At 36.9% G+C, this 21,674-nt stretch overlaps 1 protein-coding gene across 1 annotated transcript in view; it reads right to left on the bottom strand.

Moving 5' to 3' along the window:
- LOC150081423 (organic cation transporter protein-like) overlaps positions 1–21,196 on the bottom strand; it is a 102,315-nt gene extending 81,119 nt beyond the window's left edge. Inside the window, exons 1-2 of the mRNA XM_090380197.1 lie at positions 20,786–21,196; positions 19,482–19,585 (exon numbers count right to left, since the gene is read on the bottom strand). Of these exons, the coding sequence (XP_090236323.1) occupies positions 19,482–19,585; positions 20,786–21,196 (515 nt within the window). The remainder of the gene's footprint in view (positions 1–19,481; positions 19,586–20,785) is intronic.
- Between the last annotated feature and the right edge of the window lie 478 nt (positions 21,197–21,674).

A 21,674-nucleotide genomic window follows, 5' to 3' on the forward strand; every position in this document is an offset into this window, starting at 1 on the left:
TAAACAAATTCTGTACTGCATTAGCATAGAAATGTGTGCAGCTGTTGAAGTGCATTTTTTTTAATAAAACACTTCATTTGTACACTGCTTGGTCACTTTATTAAGACCATAAAGGTGTGAGCAATATGCAACAATGTAAAAAAAATGTAAATTAAATATTTACGTTTTTTGTTTTTTTTTTTCATAGATCATTGTGTAACTTGTGCAGGAAATCTCTAAAAAGCTGTGTGACCAAACTAACGCCCAAATCAGTTTGCCAGCAATGTGAAATAGATAGAATCTCGTGAACTTCTAAAGACATATTTTTGCCTGTTTAATAGGTACTAGAAAAGGGGTTGCACTCATTACGTGTTCAAAGATTATTACAATTCGAATCTTTAATGAATGAAAAAACACCCAGAAAACATCCATGAACAGATACAACTGAAGCCAAAAATATAAGCTAATGGAGTGAAGTAGTCGAGGTCTGTAATGGATTATCAAGTGTAATCATCGCTAAATAATGGAACAATTAATTTCTGCATTTAATGTGGACTAACACAAGGTATCAGTACACACGCCATGCAAAGAATCATACAAGGAATGAGACTTGCATGGAAACCACTGATCTCAGATACCAACTGGAAAATATGGTTGCATTGGTGTCACGAATGCAAAGGGGGCTAGAGGCAAGTCATATAGTTTGAAGGGCCCTGATTTAAGTTTTTCAGCATCAATGAAAGTGTGCACTTATGGAGAAAATGTGGCACTGGAACTTTCCTGTAAGAAAGTTCCAGTGCCTCATTTTCTGATCTAGCATTGTGAATGTTAGAAAATATATGAAAATTGTTGCGGATCAAGTGCACCAAGCAATGTTGCTAGTTTGCTCCAATGGACAAGGATACTTTAAACATTACAATGCAACCAACCACCAGAGTAAATTAAAGAATAAACTTAAAGTAGTTTAAAACAATAAAAAATTAACAATTACAAAACAAAACAAATAATGAGAAGGATGAGCCTAGATAACCAATAATATTTGGTCCATATTTGGAGCAATATTTGAAATTGCTCATCTCGTGTCATCTTCTGGATGGCGAATGTGTGAAAGAATAGTTTAAAGAATATGAGGGAGGCTTCAAGCACCTGTCCTGGCCAGGCCCAATTCTTAGATCTCAATCACACTGAGCATCCGTCGATTAAACTGGAAAGATGTGTTCATCGATATGTCATGAATGGTCCAAAATTCCTTGTGCCACTTTTCCAATATCTTGATTCCATGACGGGTCATCTCAGAGCAGCGATTCGGGTCAGTAATGACACAACATGTAGATCTAGACTGGCTGCCAGCAATTCACATTTGAGTCAAACTATGCAATCAGTGCCCTAAGCCAGTGGCACATAAACTTATTTCGCTTGTGACCCCCTTTATTAAAAATAAAATTTACGCGACCCCTCAATGTAAACCCCGAGGGAGGATGACAAGATTTTTAGAGAAGAAAAATGGCATTTTACCAATTATGTAGTAGAAAATTTTATTTGAGTACTGAGAAGAGAATAAAAAAATTGCTTCCTTTTTAATTTACACATTAAAATAATTGTTTAATATTTTAATTGAAAACAGTACAGCAAAAACAACAAATCAAATTCTTATTCTTCAATTAAGATTATAAAACAATAAAAAATTAACAATTACAAAACAAAACAATTAATAAGAAGGATGAACCTGGATAACCAATAATATTTGGTCTGTATTTGGAGCAATATTTAAAACTGCTAATCTCGTGTCATCTTCTGGATCAAGTCTGGAATGCTGTTTTGTTTTTATAGCTGTTAATTTTATGACAAAGATATGTAGACCTGAAAGGCAGCTACCTTTGTATTGCCATTTTCTATAATTCTGGATACTCATCTCGAAGAGAAAGACAAAATTTTTCACAAGTAGCCTTGAAATGAGCTCGTAATGCTTCATCTGATGACAGATCAATAAGATCTTCCTTTTGATCATTGGTAATTTTGGGACATGAAGAAATTTCAAAAGCAAAAGGGATCACAAACCAAATACAACTTTTTATTTGGAGATACATTAAATTGTTTGGAAAAATTCTTAATTAGTATTGTTAGGTGGGTGGCAAAATGTCAATATTATTGCTATTAACAAAATCAGAATAAAACATGGGAACATTTCAGTGTTATTATGCTCAAATTCAGTTTTCCAAAAGGTTAAGTTTATTTTTGAAAGCTTCTGAGTATTGATATATTAGTTCCCTGTCCTTGAAGATTTAAATTTAAATCATTAAGTTTTTCAAATATATCAACAAGGTAGCTAAGTTTTCCAAGCAATTTTTGATTTGTAAACAACTGAGCAAGGTTCTGATCTGTATCTGATAAAAACAATAAAACTTCATGTTTGAGGCCAAAAAGACGTCACAATATTTTACCACTGGACAACAACCTCACTTCGTATATAAAAGAAGCGTTTCATATGCAGATCCCATTTCATTAAAAAGTATAGTGAAAAGCCTGCTATTTAAGCTTCTACTTTCAATAAAGTTGATCACACTTACTGCATCTTTCAAAACTTTGTGCAAATCAGTTTGTATTTCCTTCATTATTAATGCTTCCCTATGTATAAAGTGTGTTAGCAGGGGTTTTCCTTTGTATAATGCAATGATTAAAAAATGTATTTGGAGCAATTTCCTTTACTTTGCCTTTTAAACCTTTATTTAATGCAGCCATCAATACAAATCCAACACAGTTGTTCCACGTTAGATTATTTGTTTGAAATAAAATATTTATAACATCAAAAATCTTCTGGCCCGTCATTCTTCCTTCCAAAGCTTTGCAAAATATAAAATACCCCAAAATATCCCACTTGTAGCAGTATCCAACATAGACAGTAAGTTGAGCAAGGTTTGAAATATCTATGGATTCATCTAACTGTGTTACAAAAATTGGACTTTCTCTCAATCAATTTAATAAATTGAATTTTATGTTGTCCGATAACTGTAACATGCCACAAGACTCTGTCTCTGGACAGAGGAATGGTTTTTAAATCGTTGCTATACTTTTCTCCACGTATAATTGAAATAAATTTTATTGCAGCGAGGATAATGCACCGAATTACGAAGCAGAATAAAGCTTGCGTGCTATATATACACACTTGCTATGTATATTTACTGCTACCGCAATTTCGCACCTCTGGCCTTCAAGCAATTTGAGAATTTGTGCTGCAGGAAGCACGAATTAAGAGATAAAGGGATTACCATAAGGGATTAATTGAGCAGTTCTTCTCAGTACTACTCAGCATTTGGACAGTACTGAGAAGTATTCATACATACTGAGAAGTCACACTAGTCAGCTTGTTTTTGTGTGCCCACAGCCCAGCATCTCCCAAACTTTTTTAGTCATGGAACACTTTTCATCTCACAATATATCTGCAGAACACAAGTTTAGTGGGAGCCAAAGAACTGTTTGTAATATTTTATTACATACGACACACTGTGCATCAGGAGCATCTTTATTTCCAACACGTAAAGCCTAAATGCAAATCACCATCATCATACTTTCATTTTGGTCTTTTATAAGTTGGTTCCTGTTTTTTCACTTTGGATTTTTGGGAAACAAAAGGCTGGGATTGTTCATCCTTAATTTGAAGTGTGACAATATTTTATTTATTTTAATTATAATAATAATTTATTATTATTTTAATAATTAAAATAATTCATTTTAATACTTCATTTATTTTAAGAATAATATTTCAAAATACTGATAATTATCAAAAAAAATTTATACAAGGAAGCGAGTTTAGTTATGATATCGGTTTGCTTCCTCCTCTCCTTCAACCTGTGTACTCCACGCTGAATTGCATACGAATGGCATATTACATCACTACTGCTACTTTTTCATAGATGTAATTACCTCTACGCATACTTCTCTATGCAAAGCCCACAAAATTAAAGTGTTCCGTAGTCTATTCAATTGATTATTAGTCTATGCCAGTATATTAATAACCAAAAAAAATTGTTAAATATTATAATGATACAAAAGTGGTGTACGCTACAAATACACAAAATTTATTTATGTTATTTAATATTTTTAATTATTAATTACGATTTTTCATGGAACACTAGTTCACATCTCACGGAACACAGTTTGGGAAACTCTGCCATAGCCAGTGAGCAAATTTAGGCGTATTCCAGATGCGGTAGGCAGTAGGGTTCATTGGTATCTCAGACTTAGTTCAAGTAGCAACGTCTCTACACCTACAGTATTGAAAAAGTAATTTTAACAACAGGTTTTTAGCTTTTATGTACATAAAAAATAAATTTATTTAAAAATTTCCATGACCCCTTTAATTTATCCCGCAATCCCTCTGGGGATCGCACCCCACAGTTTGCGCACAACTGCCCTAGGCAAACATTGCATTTAGCACTCCTCCCCCAAGAGCAGATGTATGCTGAGGATTTTGGTACACTGAGAAACATATTGCTGGGTCACTGCTCATCAAAATTGCTGAATAGATCACATTCACCCACATCTCAAATTCAAAAAAGAATTTCTCTAAAAATTTTATTAATCTGTTTTACATAAAATATTTAAATATTTTATATATTGATAATTTTTAGAAATGCAGAGAAATTCGTTATAGTTCATATTCCCTCACTATATGCACAAGGTTTAAAATATTGATATCTTTATTAACTTATTTGCAATAATTTTTTCCCATCTTTTTTATTTCAACTTTTTTTCTTAAATTTTTCATCCTAGGCAGCTAGCTGCCTATTCTCCTATGTGAATGAGTCCTCCCCCAATTAACAAGCTATTAGGTCATGGTCCTAATAAGCAGGGTCATATTATCTAATACACACAGCACACACTGTGCCTAGGATCTGAAAAAAACTAGACCTACAAAAAATGACCATTTTTTTTATGATTAAAACAATCTCTTATTGAATAAATTTATACATATAAGCAAGAACAAGCACTGATTTACACAAAAAAAGAGTCATATAATATCAACTTTTTTTTTTTCTCCCATAAAGTGAAAAAAAATTAACACAAGAAATGAAAACTTTTCGAAATTTTCTCTTTGCAAAATCAGCAATAACATCTTCAAAGGTTTTTTGCAAAATCTTATCCTCGATAAAGGGTAATACAAGGGAAGACAAATGCTGGTTCGTGGCTGATCATATATAGTTATTTTTCAGCTTTAGCTTTGGAAAAAATTGCTTTCCATTACAATTAGTTCCCAAAAGATGGCCACATATGAGCAGGTTTTACGCAGTTCTGAACCGCCATTATTTTTTTCCACAGATTTTGGCAGAGATTCTGATCTGCAAGAAAAATCGACCCACTGATACAAATATACACAAGAAATGCAAAAGGGAAAACAAAATGAACCCTCACGGCTAACCCCATGAATATGGGTAAAAACCACAGATGTGGTCCGGCGTGTGGACTGTTCAGATTTCCACACGCCTCATCACGGTCCTCGCAACCACCATTGGGGGAGGAGTTCCCCCCAACCAGGAGGTACAAACGAAGCTAGAAAGATGGGCAGAGAAGACACTCCATGGCAGGCACTACAATGATCTCCACCAAGATCACATACATAAAACTGCTTCCAATGCATGGCTCATGAGCGGGACACTCGTGACCATTCAAGACTAGGTAATCAACACCAGGAACTATAGAAAATACATCTCCAAGGGCCCGGAGTGTTCGATGACACATGTCAACGGTGCCATCTGGCCTCAGAAACGATCCAACACATCACCGCGGGATGCAAGGTGATCACCCAGACTGAGTACACTCATAGACACAACCAGGTAGCCAGAATAATACATCAGTGGCTAGCAAGGAAATACCAGTTGATCGAAAAAAACTGTACCGTACTACAAGTATGAACGCCAGGCAGTACTAGAGACCCCAACCCACAAGCTGTACTGGGACCGCGCTATAATAACGGATAGGACAATCCCACACAACAGACCAGACATAAGTCTTGTGGACAAGAAAGAAAAGGCTACCTATCTGATTGATACAGTGGTACCCAACACCGGCAACCTGCAGAAAACCCATGAGGAAAAAATCAGGAAGTAGACGAACCTAAGACAGGAGATCAAAGACATGTGGCATATGCAACAAGTAACGACCATCCCGATCATCGTGTCAACCACAGGTATGGTGCCAAAGACCTTACATAACAGCCTAGCAGCAATAGGTCTCCCAGCAAACACCTACAAGGAACTCCAGAAAGTCGCAATCCTAAACACCTGTAGGGTAGTCAGAGAGTTCCTCGACCAACAGGAACACCAGACATAACAACAACCACCCTGTGTACTCGGTAGCAATACCCATCACGAGGTGGAACCCCCATTCAGGGAGAAATAATATAAGAGCAATAATAATAATAACAACATCTACATTCTACCATTAAGAATTACAATGACAGTTATCTGTATGCATAAATTATGCTAATAAATTGTGACGTCTTTTCTTTTCTCATTTATGGAGCTGAGGCCTGGACACTGACAAAGAAACCCAGAATAAGTTAAATGCATTTGAGATGTGGTGTTACAGACGAATGTTAAGGGTGTTATGGACTAGTAAGATAAGGAATGATCAGATCATGAGACAGATGAAGAAAAAGACAGAAATAACTAACACCATTAAGGAGAGGAAACTAAAATGTTTAGGACATATGGTGAGGAAACTAAAATATTTAGAACATATGGTGAGGAAACTAAAATATTTAGAACATATGGTGAGGAAACTAAAATATTTAGGACATATGGTGAGGAATGACAAATATAGAGTGTTGCAAATGATAATCCAGGGAAAGATCAATGGAAAAAGAAGTTGAGGGAAAAGAAGGAAATCTTGGTTGGCAAACCGCAGAGAGTGGTATGATCAGAGTAACCATGGGTTGTTTAGAGCTTCTACCTCACGTACATCCATTGCGAAGATGACAGACAACCTCTGCAAAGAGCCAGTATACTGAAGAAGAAGATTGTGAGTTTCAATCATGAGTACTAGAAACCAATGAGAATTAAAAACAGCCAAACATCATATAGTTGGACTGTCGACTGACTGACAAATCGCACTAATTTCATGGGTAAGTTTTTCATGGAGTTATAAAGATCTAGTTAACTCTTGCTGTTTTGCAACCAGTACAGTTTAAGGTATTCCTTAAACTGTACTGGTTGCAAAACAGTTGTACTGGTTGCAAACAGTTTATCTATGTGGTACGTAGATAAACTGTCTTGTCTGAAGAAAATAAAAACACTCAAACCCCACATTTTAGTAAGTACAGATAGTAAATTTCAGCAAAGTGTTTGCAGCGCCTTGTTTGACAACTTGGCAAAATGCTCATTTCTTTTGTGTAAGCCTGTAAGGGATGGCTATATATTTTGCGATTTTATGAATAAATTACATCAAGTATTTTTGAAAGAAGGGAGAGATACTTCTGGAACAGCTGACCGATTGATGTGGTGAGGGTGAAAGATCGGAAAAGTGCAAGAAAAGGAAAAACAAACTCTGCCGCAGCAGTCTGTAGCTCACCGCCAATGCATTATGCATGTAGCTACATACCACAAACCATGCTGCGGCAGCTACATGATGAATTTCTGAATTGCAGGATTCTCCTTATGCAAATTTTGGTAACCTAACTTTAATATAATAACACTTGTGTTACAGTTAAGTTGTGGAAATTGGCTAAAGTATGAAATGAAAATAATCCAAAGTTGGCTAATACGTTTAGTTCATTGCCCATGTATTCACCGTGTACTCACTGCAAACTGCACTGCGGTGGCTACAGTACTTAGCCATAAGATCTCCTAGAATAGCCTATTTACCTGAGTAACTGGTTGCAGTGCTGAGATAAATTTTTTGTACTACCATGGTCGTCTGTAGGAGAGTTGACTATCTGTATTTCTCTGTGCTCCAAATCTATGTGGTATCACTAGCGTAGCTACCCTTTTTCAGGCCCAGAAGCAAAGAACATGTTCGGGCCCTACTTAATTAATGAAAATTGCAAAAACAAAAGACAGCCAAATATGCCTGGGCCCTAAAGGGCCTGGAGGCAATTGCCTTGCCTGCCTACATGGTAGCTACGCCACTGGTTGGTATTATTACGTTTATTTATGAATTTTCTTGTTACCAGGGCCGCCGCGACCCTATGTGCTGCGAATAAAAGAAATCAAATTTTCCGCGCCAAAATATTTGGATTAAAAAATAAAATAAGGCATAAATAAAATAGCATTCATTTATTGAAAAAGAAAAGAATTACAAAATATCTCACATATAATATAATGAAACAACAAGCAAAAATAACAAAATCATTCTGAAATCCTGGAAATAAACCTTAAATTCTAAATCACAGTAATCATATTCTATCATAATAATAAAATAAAAGGAAAATTATAATGTTAAAAAAATTATACAAATTTATGTTTTCTTGCTTTAAGAAATGCGAATTTATTTCATTTATGTTTATTTTTTTCAAAAGGTCACTTTCTATTGAAATTATTGCCAAATTAGAAAGTCATTGAGGCATTGTCGATCGTAAATAATTAAAATTAATCAAAAGATTAATTTTGAAAAATTCCGTTCACCTGAGGCAGCTGAAACTGATAAAGTTAGAAAAATTCTTAGTGCAACTGCTATATTTGGAAAAGTATCTGTAAAATTGTTTTTAAAAATATATTGAAACAATTCAAATTGAGTAATATTATCTTTAAGGGTAGCTAAGAAGAATTTAAGATGCATTAAATATGAATTATTTGTTTCATTCACTCTGTTTGCTTTTTGACTTGAATACACTTTAAATTCAGAACAGTACAGGGTATGGGATGAAAAGTTGAGTGTAACGAAATCATTCGATAAGGTTTGGCTTAATAATTTCTAAAGTATTAAAGGTAGCCAAACCAAACTATATCATTTGATAGTTGAGGAATAAAGATTAGTCAGTGACCTTCAGATAGCGCGCCGCGCCACACGGGTGGCAGTGGGGGGTCCGCCATTTTCTGTACAATCTGCCGCGCTTCAGAAACTTCCACCCAGTATAACTTCGCTCTCGGTTGTGGTACGACGCTCGTTTTAGTGTCAATCAACAGCTCTCATCAATATCTATCGGTTCAATGCGAAATAATTAAATTTCAATAGTGTTGGTGAAGACAATGTGGATTGAAGTTGAAAAATTTTAATAATTTCACAACGTCAGCCTATACTCGCCAGAAATATGTTGAACGCATACGACGGGAAAGAGCAGCTCGTCAGCTTTCCAATAATACCCCAATGTCTGAGTTGGAACGAATAAGGAAGTATCGGGAGTGAAAAAAAATGGAAGCGGCGCAGCGCACAGCTGACGGCGCTAGCACTTCGGCGGTGGTGCATGAACCCATAGATGTAAATGACATAAGTGACTATGCCACCGCTTCAGAAGTTGGATTGGACAAAATGGATGTGGATTTCGGAAGATCGGTGACAATGGAAGACCTTTGGAGGTCGGTGAGTGAGCGTTTCGAGAGCACGTTTGTGAACAATTCATTCGGTCATAAATGTGATGTGTGTGACAGACTATGGTTTCTGCGAGACCTGAAGCCAGTGAAGTCAAAACACATGCTACTGCTCCATAACACGTTTACAGGCGAAGCGGTTGCAGATTTCAAGTTGTGCAGTGCTTGCAGAAAATCACTGGACAGCAATAAGATTCCAAACTTGTCGCGATCGAACGATTTCAAGTATCCACCAAAGCCCAACGGACTGCCACCGTTGGACCCGATCAGTGCACGTCTGATTTCACCACGTCGATAACACTTGTATTGATCTGAATTTCACCAGAAACTTGGATGTATCTTGTCTACCCTTTGTATCTTATTTCTCTTATCACAGACCTATGATAAATAAAATTGTAATCTATTATTAAACTTGTTTTCATTTATTTACACTTCCTAACACATATATAATCCGTTGTCGTGACGTATTCAGGTAAAACCCCTCCGACCATTCCCCGACACAGCCACACCCGATTATTTTTGTCTTACCTGATGTTTGCTCACTCTCATAACCCGAAATCTGGAAATTACCGACGTCAGAGGCCCAATTACAATCAGAACTTGCGAAGCTAATAATTACAGAACAATTTTATCAAGTAGAGAATTTGTTTACAGCATTGAGTGCACCTTCACAAGGTTCTTTTTGTGTGCCATATTTGGGAAAACCACATCTACATGCACAGACCTGCAGGTCTGTGCATGGCAATATCTGTCGTCGCCCAAATTTACGCAGACCGGGCCATTCAGGCGGCCTGCGCTACATACACATGCTCCGGTTTGACTGCACAAACTTGGCCTGTGCAGGCAAGCCGAAGCATCTGTAGGTATCCTAATGTATATGATATTGGTAGTATTACCACCAAATTTTAATCCACTAAAACTGCAAATAACAGAGCTTATATCACCAAACCAGCCTTCATGCTAATTATTCAGCCATAGAACTCAGTCAACATTCGGCCGCCATAGCCTAGTGGTCAGCACGCAGGTGCCTTAGAGAAGGGCAACAAGATTGGTGAGGGGAATGTAGTGATCCTCTTACCAAGAGAGGCTTAAGTTCAGCAAATTGCAGTGGCTGGAGACTAGGCACCTGCGTGGTGATCTGATTGAGGTTTATAAGGCCTTGAATGAGTTGAGCACGCTGAATTCTGATCGGATCCTTCCACTTGTTCAGATTACGAACCTAAGGGGGCATAAATTCAAATTAAGAAACGACAGATGTAGAATAGATGTGCAGAAATTTGCCTTTAGCCAGTGGATGGTTAATTAGCATTAGCATTAGTAGAGGCATTTGATGCAAGAAAGCAAGCTTATGCAGCATCAGCCAAAAAAATTAAAGTAAAATAAATAAATAAAAAATAACCACTTCCACTTCACCCCTCTGTTCGTTCGAAATACCTGTCCAGCCGAGCCTTAAACTTATTTAGGCTATCAACTTCCACGACAAGGGATGGAAGTCTGTTTCACCTACCAACCACCCACTGGCTAAAGGCAAATTTCCGCACATCTATCCTACATCTGTCTTTCCTCAATTTGAATTTATGCCCTCTCAGGTGATTATTCTGAGCAAGAGGAAGAATCCCATCAGCATTGAGCATGCTCAAACCATTCAAGGCTTTGTACACCTCTATCAGATCACCTCGCTGCTGCCTAGTCTCCAGACACTGTAATTCGCAAAACTTAAGCCTTTCTTCGTAAGAGCACCCCTTTGTTCCATTCACTAATCTTGTTGCCCTTCTCTGTACTCGTTCCAGCAGCTCTACATCCTTCTTGAAATGAGGTCTCCAGGCCTGTATACAGTACTCTAGGTTCTAATTGCTGGAACAAACTTCCATCTGTCGTTGTGGAAGTTGATAAGTTAAATAAATTTAAGGAGGAACTGGACAGGCATTTGGAGGGAATGGTGTGATTTTTTTTTTTTTTTTTGGCTGATGATGCATAAGCTCATTCACTTGCTTTCTTGCATCACATGCCACTACTACTACGTGCCTTGAGTGACCGGAGTTCAAGCCCGTGACTACTGAATACGGTGTTGTTTCTTGTATTCAATCTATCATGCGAACTCCTCTGACCGTTTGGTCGTCCAGGAGTATAAACAGAAAATTTATTTATATTTATAACACTCAAACAAATTGTGCAAAACTGAATTCCAGTTATAAACAGTGGTGAGCTATAGTGGGCTCGCGAGAGCCCATTGTTATTATTATTTTTTTAAATTTGCGAGCTCATTGTTGAAACGATCATTTATTTTACAAATGAAATCCTGAATGCAATTATTGAGTATCCAGAGCCGAAACTATGGTCGGGTGAGCGGGACCCCATCCCCAGCATTTTAATGGCGCAATCAATCAGTTATGTATTTTAAAATTGCTTCATTTTTGATTTAATTACAGTCGAACTCAGGAGCGGATTAAGGTCGGTTGAGACCTCCGGCGCAGAAGAAAATATGGGCCCCTTAAAAAAAAGAGAGAGACAGGGAAAATAAAAATACATGTTAACCAATTTTTTAAATAAATAAAAAATATTATGTACTATTAATGTTTTTTTTCCAATAAAATTTGAATATAATATATGTATAATATAATTAATAATAGCAAATAATCACAAAGTTTTGAACTAATATGTTCAACTAATTTGTTGGGGTTTTGCGTGGGCCCAGGGCGCGCGCCCGGTGCGCCCGCCGTTAAATCCGCCTCTGGTCGGACCTCTGTTTAACCAACTTCTTTAGAGCGAAATTTTTTGAATTCCTATTGGTAATTACATTTAAAATGGTTTCCGTTGAACGAAGAAAATTTCCGTGTAACTTTGAAAGCACTGTTCTCACCTCTGGCCTTTAGGCAATTTAGGTGAATACCGACTGATTCCGGCATTTTGCACAGTATTCAAATAAGTAGTGAAAGTAGCAACGTAGGTAGGGGAGGGGTTGCGGCAACTAAGATATTATATAAACTTTACGAAGATGAAATGTTGGCAGATTTTGAAACTTCGTCGAGGCTTTCATTGTGTAGAAAATGTTCCAAACTTTAATGGCATACAGGCAATAATAATAATAAAAAAAAAAAAAAACTGTATGCATATCACCAATCTCCAAAAAAACAGCCCGAGTTAAAGACGATTGCTAAAGAACTTGATGTGGAAACTACATATAAAGATCGGTCGTGTGTTCGGGCCACCATGTAGCTTGCGGACGGCAATTGCGGGTTGGAGGAATTATCCCGCTTTGTGCAAACATTTTGAATCAGAAGTTTTTTTTTTTTTTTTATGAAAACCCCAAACACGAAAGGTATCAAAACCTATTGCATGGGTTGAAGGAGAAGTATGGGGGGAGGGGGGTGCCGGAAACTTTGCTCTAGAGACTAAACATGGGTTTCACTACTTCAAGCCTCCAATAAGCAAAGTGGTGGTATTTCACCGGTTGATGAAAGTCATCTATCCCCTATTCAGGATTATTAAATCGACTTTTAATCTGAAATTTAGTAACTATTTAGCACTGATGATCGACATCCTGCAGGAGGTCTCTTACCTTTCAGAAGTTTTACAGATTCGCTATGGTGAGTAAACGCAGATAAATTAATTATTCGAACTATCAATGCTATTGATAATTGGAAAAATTCTGAAGGAAATTATGAAGCTAAAACTGAGAGCATGTTGAATTGGAAAGAATTTGAAGGAATCAAATTCGAACACATTTAAAAAATTACCTCGTGACAAGTTATTAAATGCACTGTTTTGAGTGAAATTCCCTTTTCAATTAAGAAAGCCAGAAATATCTTTGAAACCATTGCGATTAGCACTGGTGAAGCTGAGCGAGCTTTCAGAGTAATGAATAATATTGAGTGAATAAATGAATAATTTTGACAATTAAACACGTTGCAGATTATGATGACCATACGTCTAAATGGAAAACCATTGCTTCAATTTGATCCGAATCGTTACGTCATTTCATTCCTCTGTAATCATTGCTCAACTATTGAGCAAAGCAGAAGATCGACAACAAATATTATTATTATTTTTTTTTTTTTTGTAGTTTTTTTTTTTTTCTAATATAAATTATATATTAGAACAGCGTTTTTACTGTTTTGGCATGAAATTTTTACGGCCGGATACCCTTCCTGACGCCAAGCCTCACCCTTTATCCTGCAGTTACTACTGCAATAAGTATGATTGCAACAATACAAGTATTTATCATATGACTGCAACAATACAAGCATTTGTCATATGAGGCGCCTCCGTAGGCAGGAGCAGCAGTGCGTAGCACACGCTTCTTGATTAGACTGAGGTTCGAGCCCGTGACCACTAATTACGGAGGATGCGGAAAGGTCAGGGAATGACCACCGCATATCCCCGGAGCAATATGGCCTTAACTGCTAATGCTCCTAAAAACCAAATAACAAACAAACTAACATTTGTCATATGACTTCGACAATACAAATATTTGTGAACAATTTATTTTTTTCGTCTCGTATTTTCGTTACATTCCATTGTTAGGTATCCTTAACAGGGCACCTAACAATGGAATGTAGAGGACAAGGTTATTACAACCACAGCATGAAACTAACCAAATAGTGGCTCAACCAACTCCCCCAAAATAATTTTTTTATAAAGTTTTTTAAAAAACTTATGTCGCTTCAACTACAAAGATCAGTACTTCAATCGACGCTGTTTTCCTGAGATATTTAGATACGTTGCTATCGCAAGTATACATCTTACTTTAGTTATCATAAATCCATTGTATCTTGACTTCCAGAAATTATGTAAATTTGTGAATGATCAATAAAATATTTAGAATAAAAAAGCTCTTATTTCGTAATCAATATATACAAATCAAAATACCTAAAAGAAACGCGAAGGATGTTTCATCTTCGTAAAAATGTTGTGCGTGCTCGGCACACGCGCAACTTCTTTATTCGTCTTTTTTTTTTAACAATTAGGGAAATATAATGGATACATTTTTTTCATGATAAAATTTTAATATTGTGAGTAAAAAATAACATGAAATATTTCCCATATCACAAAACATTCTACAATATAAAAACAAATATTACATAAAAAAACAAACTTTCTAGAAAAGTACACAAAAATCACAGATTACATGAAAAAAAATTACGCAAATATTCAAGAAAATTTTATTATAAAAATTGCCATATGCAATTTACTTCTTTATTAATATTTGTTGTTGTTGGGCGCCTCCGTAGCCATGTGGGCAGGAGCAGTAGTGCGTAGCACACGCTTCTTGATTAGACTCACAAAATGAGAATAATCCCACAAAATGAGAGATGCCAAAAGGTGTTTTTTTTTTTTTTTTTTTTATGTGAACCCCAAACACGAGAGGTATTAGAACTTATAGTACTTAGTACCGTGCTTGGATTGGAGGTTGAGAAGACGAAAGAAGATATTTGTTGACATTAGACTTGAACTTCTGTAGATTGTAATTTTCAGGAAATACGTATGAAGGAAGGTTGTTCCAGAAAACGGCAGTTGAATGAATAAATGAGGAAGATGAAAAGTTAGTTCTGTGGGTTTGAAGGTGGACAGTAAATGGATGTTGGCTGGTGGCGGCACGTGTTCGGACTGTTTTGAAAGAGAGAGCAGGAATTATAGAAGTCAATTCAGAAGAACAGTGCCCATGGAAGTATCTGTAGAAGAGGCATGTAACAGAAACAGTACGTCTATGAGAAAGCGAGTGGAGAGACTCTGTTAGAGATGAATCATTAATTAACCTAACTGCCCGCTCCTGAATGGAATCAAGAAGCCTGAGAGAGGTTCTGGGGGCACCACCCCAGTTGTGGGAACAATATTCCATGGCAGGGCGGATTTGCGATTTATACAGAGTGAGCAGCTGTTTGGAAGAAACGTAACACCGACAGCGAAAGAGAAAACCAAGTTTTTTAGATGCAGAGGAAGCAATATTTGTAATGTGCTTGTGCCAAGAGAGATTTGAAGTCAGGGTAATCCCCAAAAGAGATATATCATTTTGCCTAGAAATCGGAGTGTCACTAAAGATAAGCATAGGAGCAGAAGAATCCTTTTTGCGAGATATAAGACAAGACTGAGTTTTAGAAGGGTTGAAATCAACTAAGTTGTCTTTGCCCCACTGGAGAATTACCTCAAGATCGCATTTAAGGAATTGGCAGCAGATTTTCGAGAAGTTGAAGCTGATTGAGCAGGACAAGGTTTCTCAAAATGGAAAGTTGAATGCAATGTGCTATCATCGGCAAAACTATGGATAGGATTTCCAGTCAATGGAAGAAGGTCATTGATATACAAGAGGAAAAGAGTGGGGGAAAGAACTGAACCTTGGGGGACACCGGCATTAGTGGAGAAGTTAGAAGACAGAGAGCCATCTACCATCACCCTCAGTGAGCGATCAGTGAGAAAACTGGATAACCAATTACTAAAAACAGTTGGCAAACCATAAGATGGAAGCTTGTTTAGAAGACCTTTATGCCAAACACGATCAAAAGCCTTTGAGATGTCAAGAGCAACTACTTGTGTTTCACCGAACCTTTCCATTGAATTAGTCCATAAATGGGTAACATAAGCCAGAATATCACCAGTGGATCGACACTGACGGAATCCATACTGGCAATCGTTGATCAGACGGAAGGTTTCTAGGTGGTGTAAGAGTTGGCGGTTAATTGATTTCTCCATTACTTTAGAAAGAGTAGAAGTAATTGCAATGGGACGATAATTGGATGGGAGGGATTTGTCACCCTTTTTAGGAACTGGCTGGATATGAGCAAATTTCCAAGCAGAAGGAAAAACACCTTTGGAATAAGAAAGTGAAAAAAGGCGGCAAAGAATAGGAGTAAGTTCAAGAGCACAGGTTTTGAGAACAAGTGGAGAGATACCATCGGGACCTGGAGCTTTCTTAGCATCAAGATTCATCAAAATCCTTCTAATATCCTTTTGACGGAAGACCACAGGAGGCATTGAATGGAGCGTGTTGGGAAAGGTGGGAGGTGTTTTACCAAGATCATTGATACATGAGCTGGAAGAAAAATGGGATGCTAGCAGGTCAGCTTTATCCTTGGCTGAAGTGTGATAATGTTAAGTAAGACTAAATACAACTGGGCATAATATTTTTAAGAGTGATACTTATCTAAATAATATAGGTGTAAAAATACCATAGATAACTCTTAAAGGGAAAAACTACGATAGTAGTGTAAAATGCATCATTTCAACTGCCCAATGAGAGTAAATAACGATAGTCTTCTCTATTAGTGAAGCGTTACTTATTCAAGGTAGTGCAATACATGGTAAATCGTTGTGAAGGATGAGCACAATATGAGATAAAGTTGAAACGATGCCTTTTACACTAGTATCGTAGTTTTTTTTTTTTTTCCTTTAAGAGTTGTCTATGGTGTTTTTACACCTATATTATATAGATAATTATCACTCTTTAAAATATTATGTCCAGTTGCATTTAGTCTTACTTAAACTGTAAGGTATTTATGTATTCATAGCAGAGGGAGAGAAACACACACAGTGTCAAAAGTTTCTGTAAGTATTTTATTTTACTGTACTTTATCAAAAGAAGTAGCGCAGCCCCCTAGTTATTATTATGTCTATGATGGCACCTAGACTTCTGCCAATCTCTACCTGATAAACTGAATTTGTGCAGCTCTGCAAAACAGGCCTGTATGGCAGGCCTCTTCGCCACCAGGGAGCAGCCGACACCTGGATAGCTGCTCCCTGATGGCCGCCCCTAGGCATGTAGCACCGGGCCTGGGTCTACTATTCTAACAGTGCCTCATGCACCAAAATTCCGAACCCACCTGAAGTAGTGCTATATGGGTGAATGCCAGCGATCCAGCTCCCAGGTTTCCCAGACCTGAAAGCCAGCAAAAAAAAAAAAAAAAAATAAATAATAATAATTTAAAAAATATATATATAAAGGGATTAAAGTTCTTGTGAAGTTTCATCTTTCTAGGACTATTACTTCTAGGTAAAGGTACGAACTTTTTGATACCCCCTCGTATTACAATCAGCCGAACTGAAAAAAGAAAAAAAAAAAGCTTATCTTATTACCGAGGGTAAGGGTGGATCCTACCCTGGTGTCTGGGGGAAAGGGAGATTTACAGCAGAGAAACACAAGAATGACCTACTATGGGGGGGGGGGGGGTAAAGCATATGATGTGGAAGAGTATACTTTTATTTGGGGACCTCGTTTATGTATGTTAAGACTTTGATGGCTCCCTCGATTGGGTTCCCCTAGATCGAGGACCCTGGTGCAGCGCATCCGGTTATTCTCCACATTATGGGTACACCGTACTTCGGCGCGAAAGAAGGCAGACCTGGCCGTGGCCAACAACCGATTTTTTATTTGAATCCCTACCTAAGTCGCGTAAGACCTTTTTCACTAAACAAAAATGACTACTTGAATACAAAGAAAACTCACCTCAATCACAGAACTCTACCAGACAATCACTCTGTTCTTCGGCCACGCCCGCGACGAAGTTACAAGACGTACCCATAAAATGGAGTATAGCCGCGCATCCAATGCACCCGCATTTGCACGGCCCTGGCACCATACCAGGGATTATATAGATAACGAATGAATGTTATTTCATGACAAACTATGTAAAATAACCTCAATAATCTTAGGAAAATAAGCAGGTGCCCCAAGAAATGGGGGGGGCGCTCCGTGTTTACTTTTTTTTATTTTTTAATATAATATGAAACGAAATGTTCTTTGGGGAGCTTTTATCCCCATGAGTCTTCCCCGGGGGGCCTCCATATATATATGGATCAATCTACTGTCAAGTCAAGGCTGTTTCGTGGGGGGGGGGGAGTCTATAACTGCCAGTTTGTTGCAAACAAATAGTTTCACCACCCCTCTTGTTTCACTTTTTTCTCAATAGTCAACTTCAAAAAATTTCAATTTTTGTTTTTTGGCAGTCTGTGGCGAAATCACTATACAGCAATACCCGCCACCGCGGTTCGGTCCAGTCCAGCAGACAATTGGCGTGGTTGTTAAAAATTCAGTTGGGGGGGGGGGGGGTCATTCGGAAGTGTTTCGTGAGGGGCACAGAATTCACAGGCACTCCCAATAGCAATGTTCAAATATAAAATAACTGTAGAAGAATAAGAGAAATTTATCTCAATATGATACGTAGAACACTTCAAAAAGATGTGTTCTATGTATCGTATTGAGGTAAATTTCTCTTATTCTTCTACAAACATTGAAATACAACGTATTGAGCATCGTAGCTCTGTCTTACACTAAATATAAAATAAACACGTTACATTATAATTCCAACTTAAAATAAATAAAAATCTGAGTTAAAATTCAGATCTTGGGTACCATACATCGACTAAAAGGCAGTGATTGGCAGGCGCCACTCACTGTTTTCCCCTATCCTCCTCCTAGGTTGATATGCGTGCCTAAGGTGTTTATTCCCCCTTCCCCCATTTGCACTGTTTTAAAATCGGGAACTTGTTTTCAGAATTTAAAACAGCGTGATGGTGGGGGCATAAACACCCTACCTAAGCTAAGCACTCCTCCTCCTCCACGACGACACAGAACATGCAGAAACAAAACGCCTTCACAATAATCACCCAATCACAGAACTCGACCATACAATCACTCCGTTCTACGACCACGCCCACTGCGCGGAGACAAGTGGTACCCAAATAATAGATTTTAGCCAAAATCTGAATCCTTCTCAGAAAGTTCAATTCTTTTGTTAATTGCATCTTCACGTATGACGCTTGTAAAAGCCACCAATGCGGAAATTATGAGAGCTTCCCCCTCCCCAAACAAAATTTCTAGATGCGTCACATTACAGATGATCACTTTTTCATTACAGAGTAATAATTTCTGGTTCAATTTCCATAAAAAAGAATATATACCTAGCGAATGCAACATTTTTTTTTTTTTTTTTTTTATTTCACAACGACCTATGTGCAAAATAACCTCAATAAGACAAACTTAATACTTACTTATCAGACAGCTGCCCAAAGCCGAGTTCCGCGAGTAAACCACCAGCCAAATACAAGGCTTTGTTGACAGATACTAACCATGCCCGATCACAAACGAGGTTCCACTGGGAGACGAGAGGGAAAAGAAAAAATCTTTCAAATAGACAACAAAATATAAATACATTCTGGACATCGATTAGAAAAGAAATTTAGATACACTTTTCATACACCAATGGTAACAAAAAAAAGAAACAACCTTAATACCTAACTACATTATTTCTCTAATGGAACTTATTTTATAACCACAGACAGTAACGGCCACTGGTGATTTCAAATGGTAGTGCTGGAACTTAATATATAAAAATAAATAAATATTTATTTATTTATATATGAAATACCGATATATACTGTATATAGTTGTTTTTTTTTTTTTTTTTTTTCGTTAGAGCTTTTCCACGATTTTCAAATCGGCTAGAGGTTTCAAATCGGTCTAAACGTTTAATATATATATATATATATATATATTACTTATCTTATATATTGCGAATAAACGCTAACAAAACTGGAGCTAATTTCGCTATGGCTCATTTATGCATCCTTTGGCCGGAAAGATCTCCAAAGCAACGCTCTTGATATATTATTATTATTATTATTATTATTATTATTATTATTATTGGCCATATGGTACAAGGAAGCCTGAGGCTTATGCTGCACCAGCAAAAAAAAAAAAAAAATTTCCGAATTACCCCAAGAGAAAGAGAGAGAAAAGTAGAAAGGAATCACCAAGAAAAAGAAGAATGATGATATCCAGCTCAGGATCCTGGGTGTGCCAAGCCCATACTCACCAGGTGTGAGCCCCTGGGGTTCATATGTGTAACATGAGAGCCAGTTTTAAAGTAGCAAGTCGCTTCATTCTTGACTTAAGAATACAGCAATATAAAAAGTGAAAAATAAAGTAAATTTTCTGTTTATACTCTGTGATGGCTATATAAGATCAGAAGAGTTAACAAGATAAATACAAAAACATTACCGTATTTACAAAATAATTTTAAAAATCAGTTGTACAAAAAAGTATTTAATTATTTATTTTTTTATTATTATTTTATTTTATTTATTTATTTTATTTATTTATTTATTTTTTTTTTTTTTGTGTTACTGTGGTAGTGCCATGTCTCAGTGGCACTTTATATTCAGCAGCCACTATCATAAAGTACTTCTGAGTTTATATTTAAAAAAATTATTGGTACTAATTTTCTGCCTTTGAGTACTGCCACTTGGATAGAAACTGCACTCGTTAAAACTACAATTAACATTCAGCTACTTACCTCGTCTATTATTGTTGATGAATAGACTGATTTATCAAATTCCCAATTTTTACAGGGCAGTAATAACTTGATACTGTTGTTTGCAGAGTTAGCTTGCAGTGATTTTGTCGCGTTTTCTGACTCATAAATCTCACACTGTCCGAATTTCTCTATTTCCTTTACAATATTCCTCGAGACACTAAAACTGTTCCAATCTACTGTGTTATTAGTAACGTTTGGAGTTGGAATGCACCAGTGATCTACGTTGGGGGCATAAAAGGTAATAACCAGACCATGCCAAACTGTTGGAAATGTTGAAAAGAAGAACACAATAAAGATGCCTAGTTGCCAAGGGCCATAACCTCCAATGATATCTAAAAAATCACTTGAATCATTTCTTTCTTCTTGCTTGTTCTTGCTTTTAGACGTCATCTAGAAAAGAAAGATATACAATCACCACAGGTGAGAATAATTAATCATTCTAAACAATAAATAAGGGTCTCAACTGTTAGATACCAAAATTACCTAAAAAAGGATTGCCTCTTTTTCTTTCTTTCTTTCTTTTTTTTTTTTGTACGTAATTATTCGTTAGAAATGAAAAATATTTCATCAGTGCCCATCGAATTATACGATGGTCATCCGGAAAGTAATGAGTGGTTTTATCGTGCAGTTTCTGCAAGGTGATTAGATGTATTAATTTGTGTTGCTTGAGGGAATATGCTTAGAAGCTTTTACCGTGCAGTAGCCCAATATTCATGAAAAATAAATAAAATTTCAGTTTATACTCCGGGACGAACACATAAGGTCAGAGTAGTTCAGATGATGGATACAAGTATATCGTCGTATTTAGTAGTCACATTGGCGCTGCGTTAAGAATACCTAAAATAGGTTCAACCAATGGGGAGGGTCG

This window comes from Mastigoproctus giganteus, chromosome 8, assembly GCF_048544385.1.
Source record: "Mastigoproctus giganteus isolate SK-2022 chromosome 8, ASM4854438v1, whole genome shotgun sequence".
Lineage (NCBI taxonomy): Eukaryota > Metazoa > Arthropoda > Arachnida > Uropygi > Thelyphonidae > Mastigoproctus > Mastigoproctus giganteus.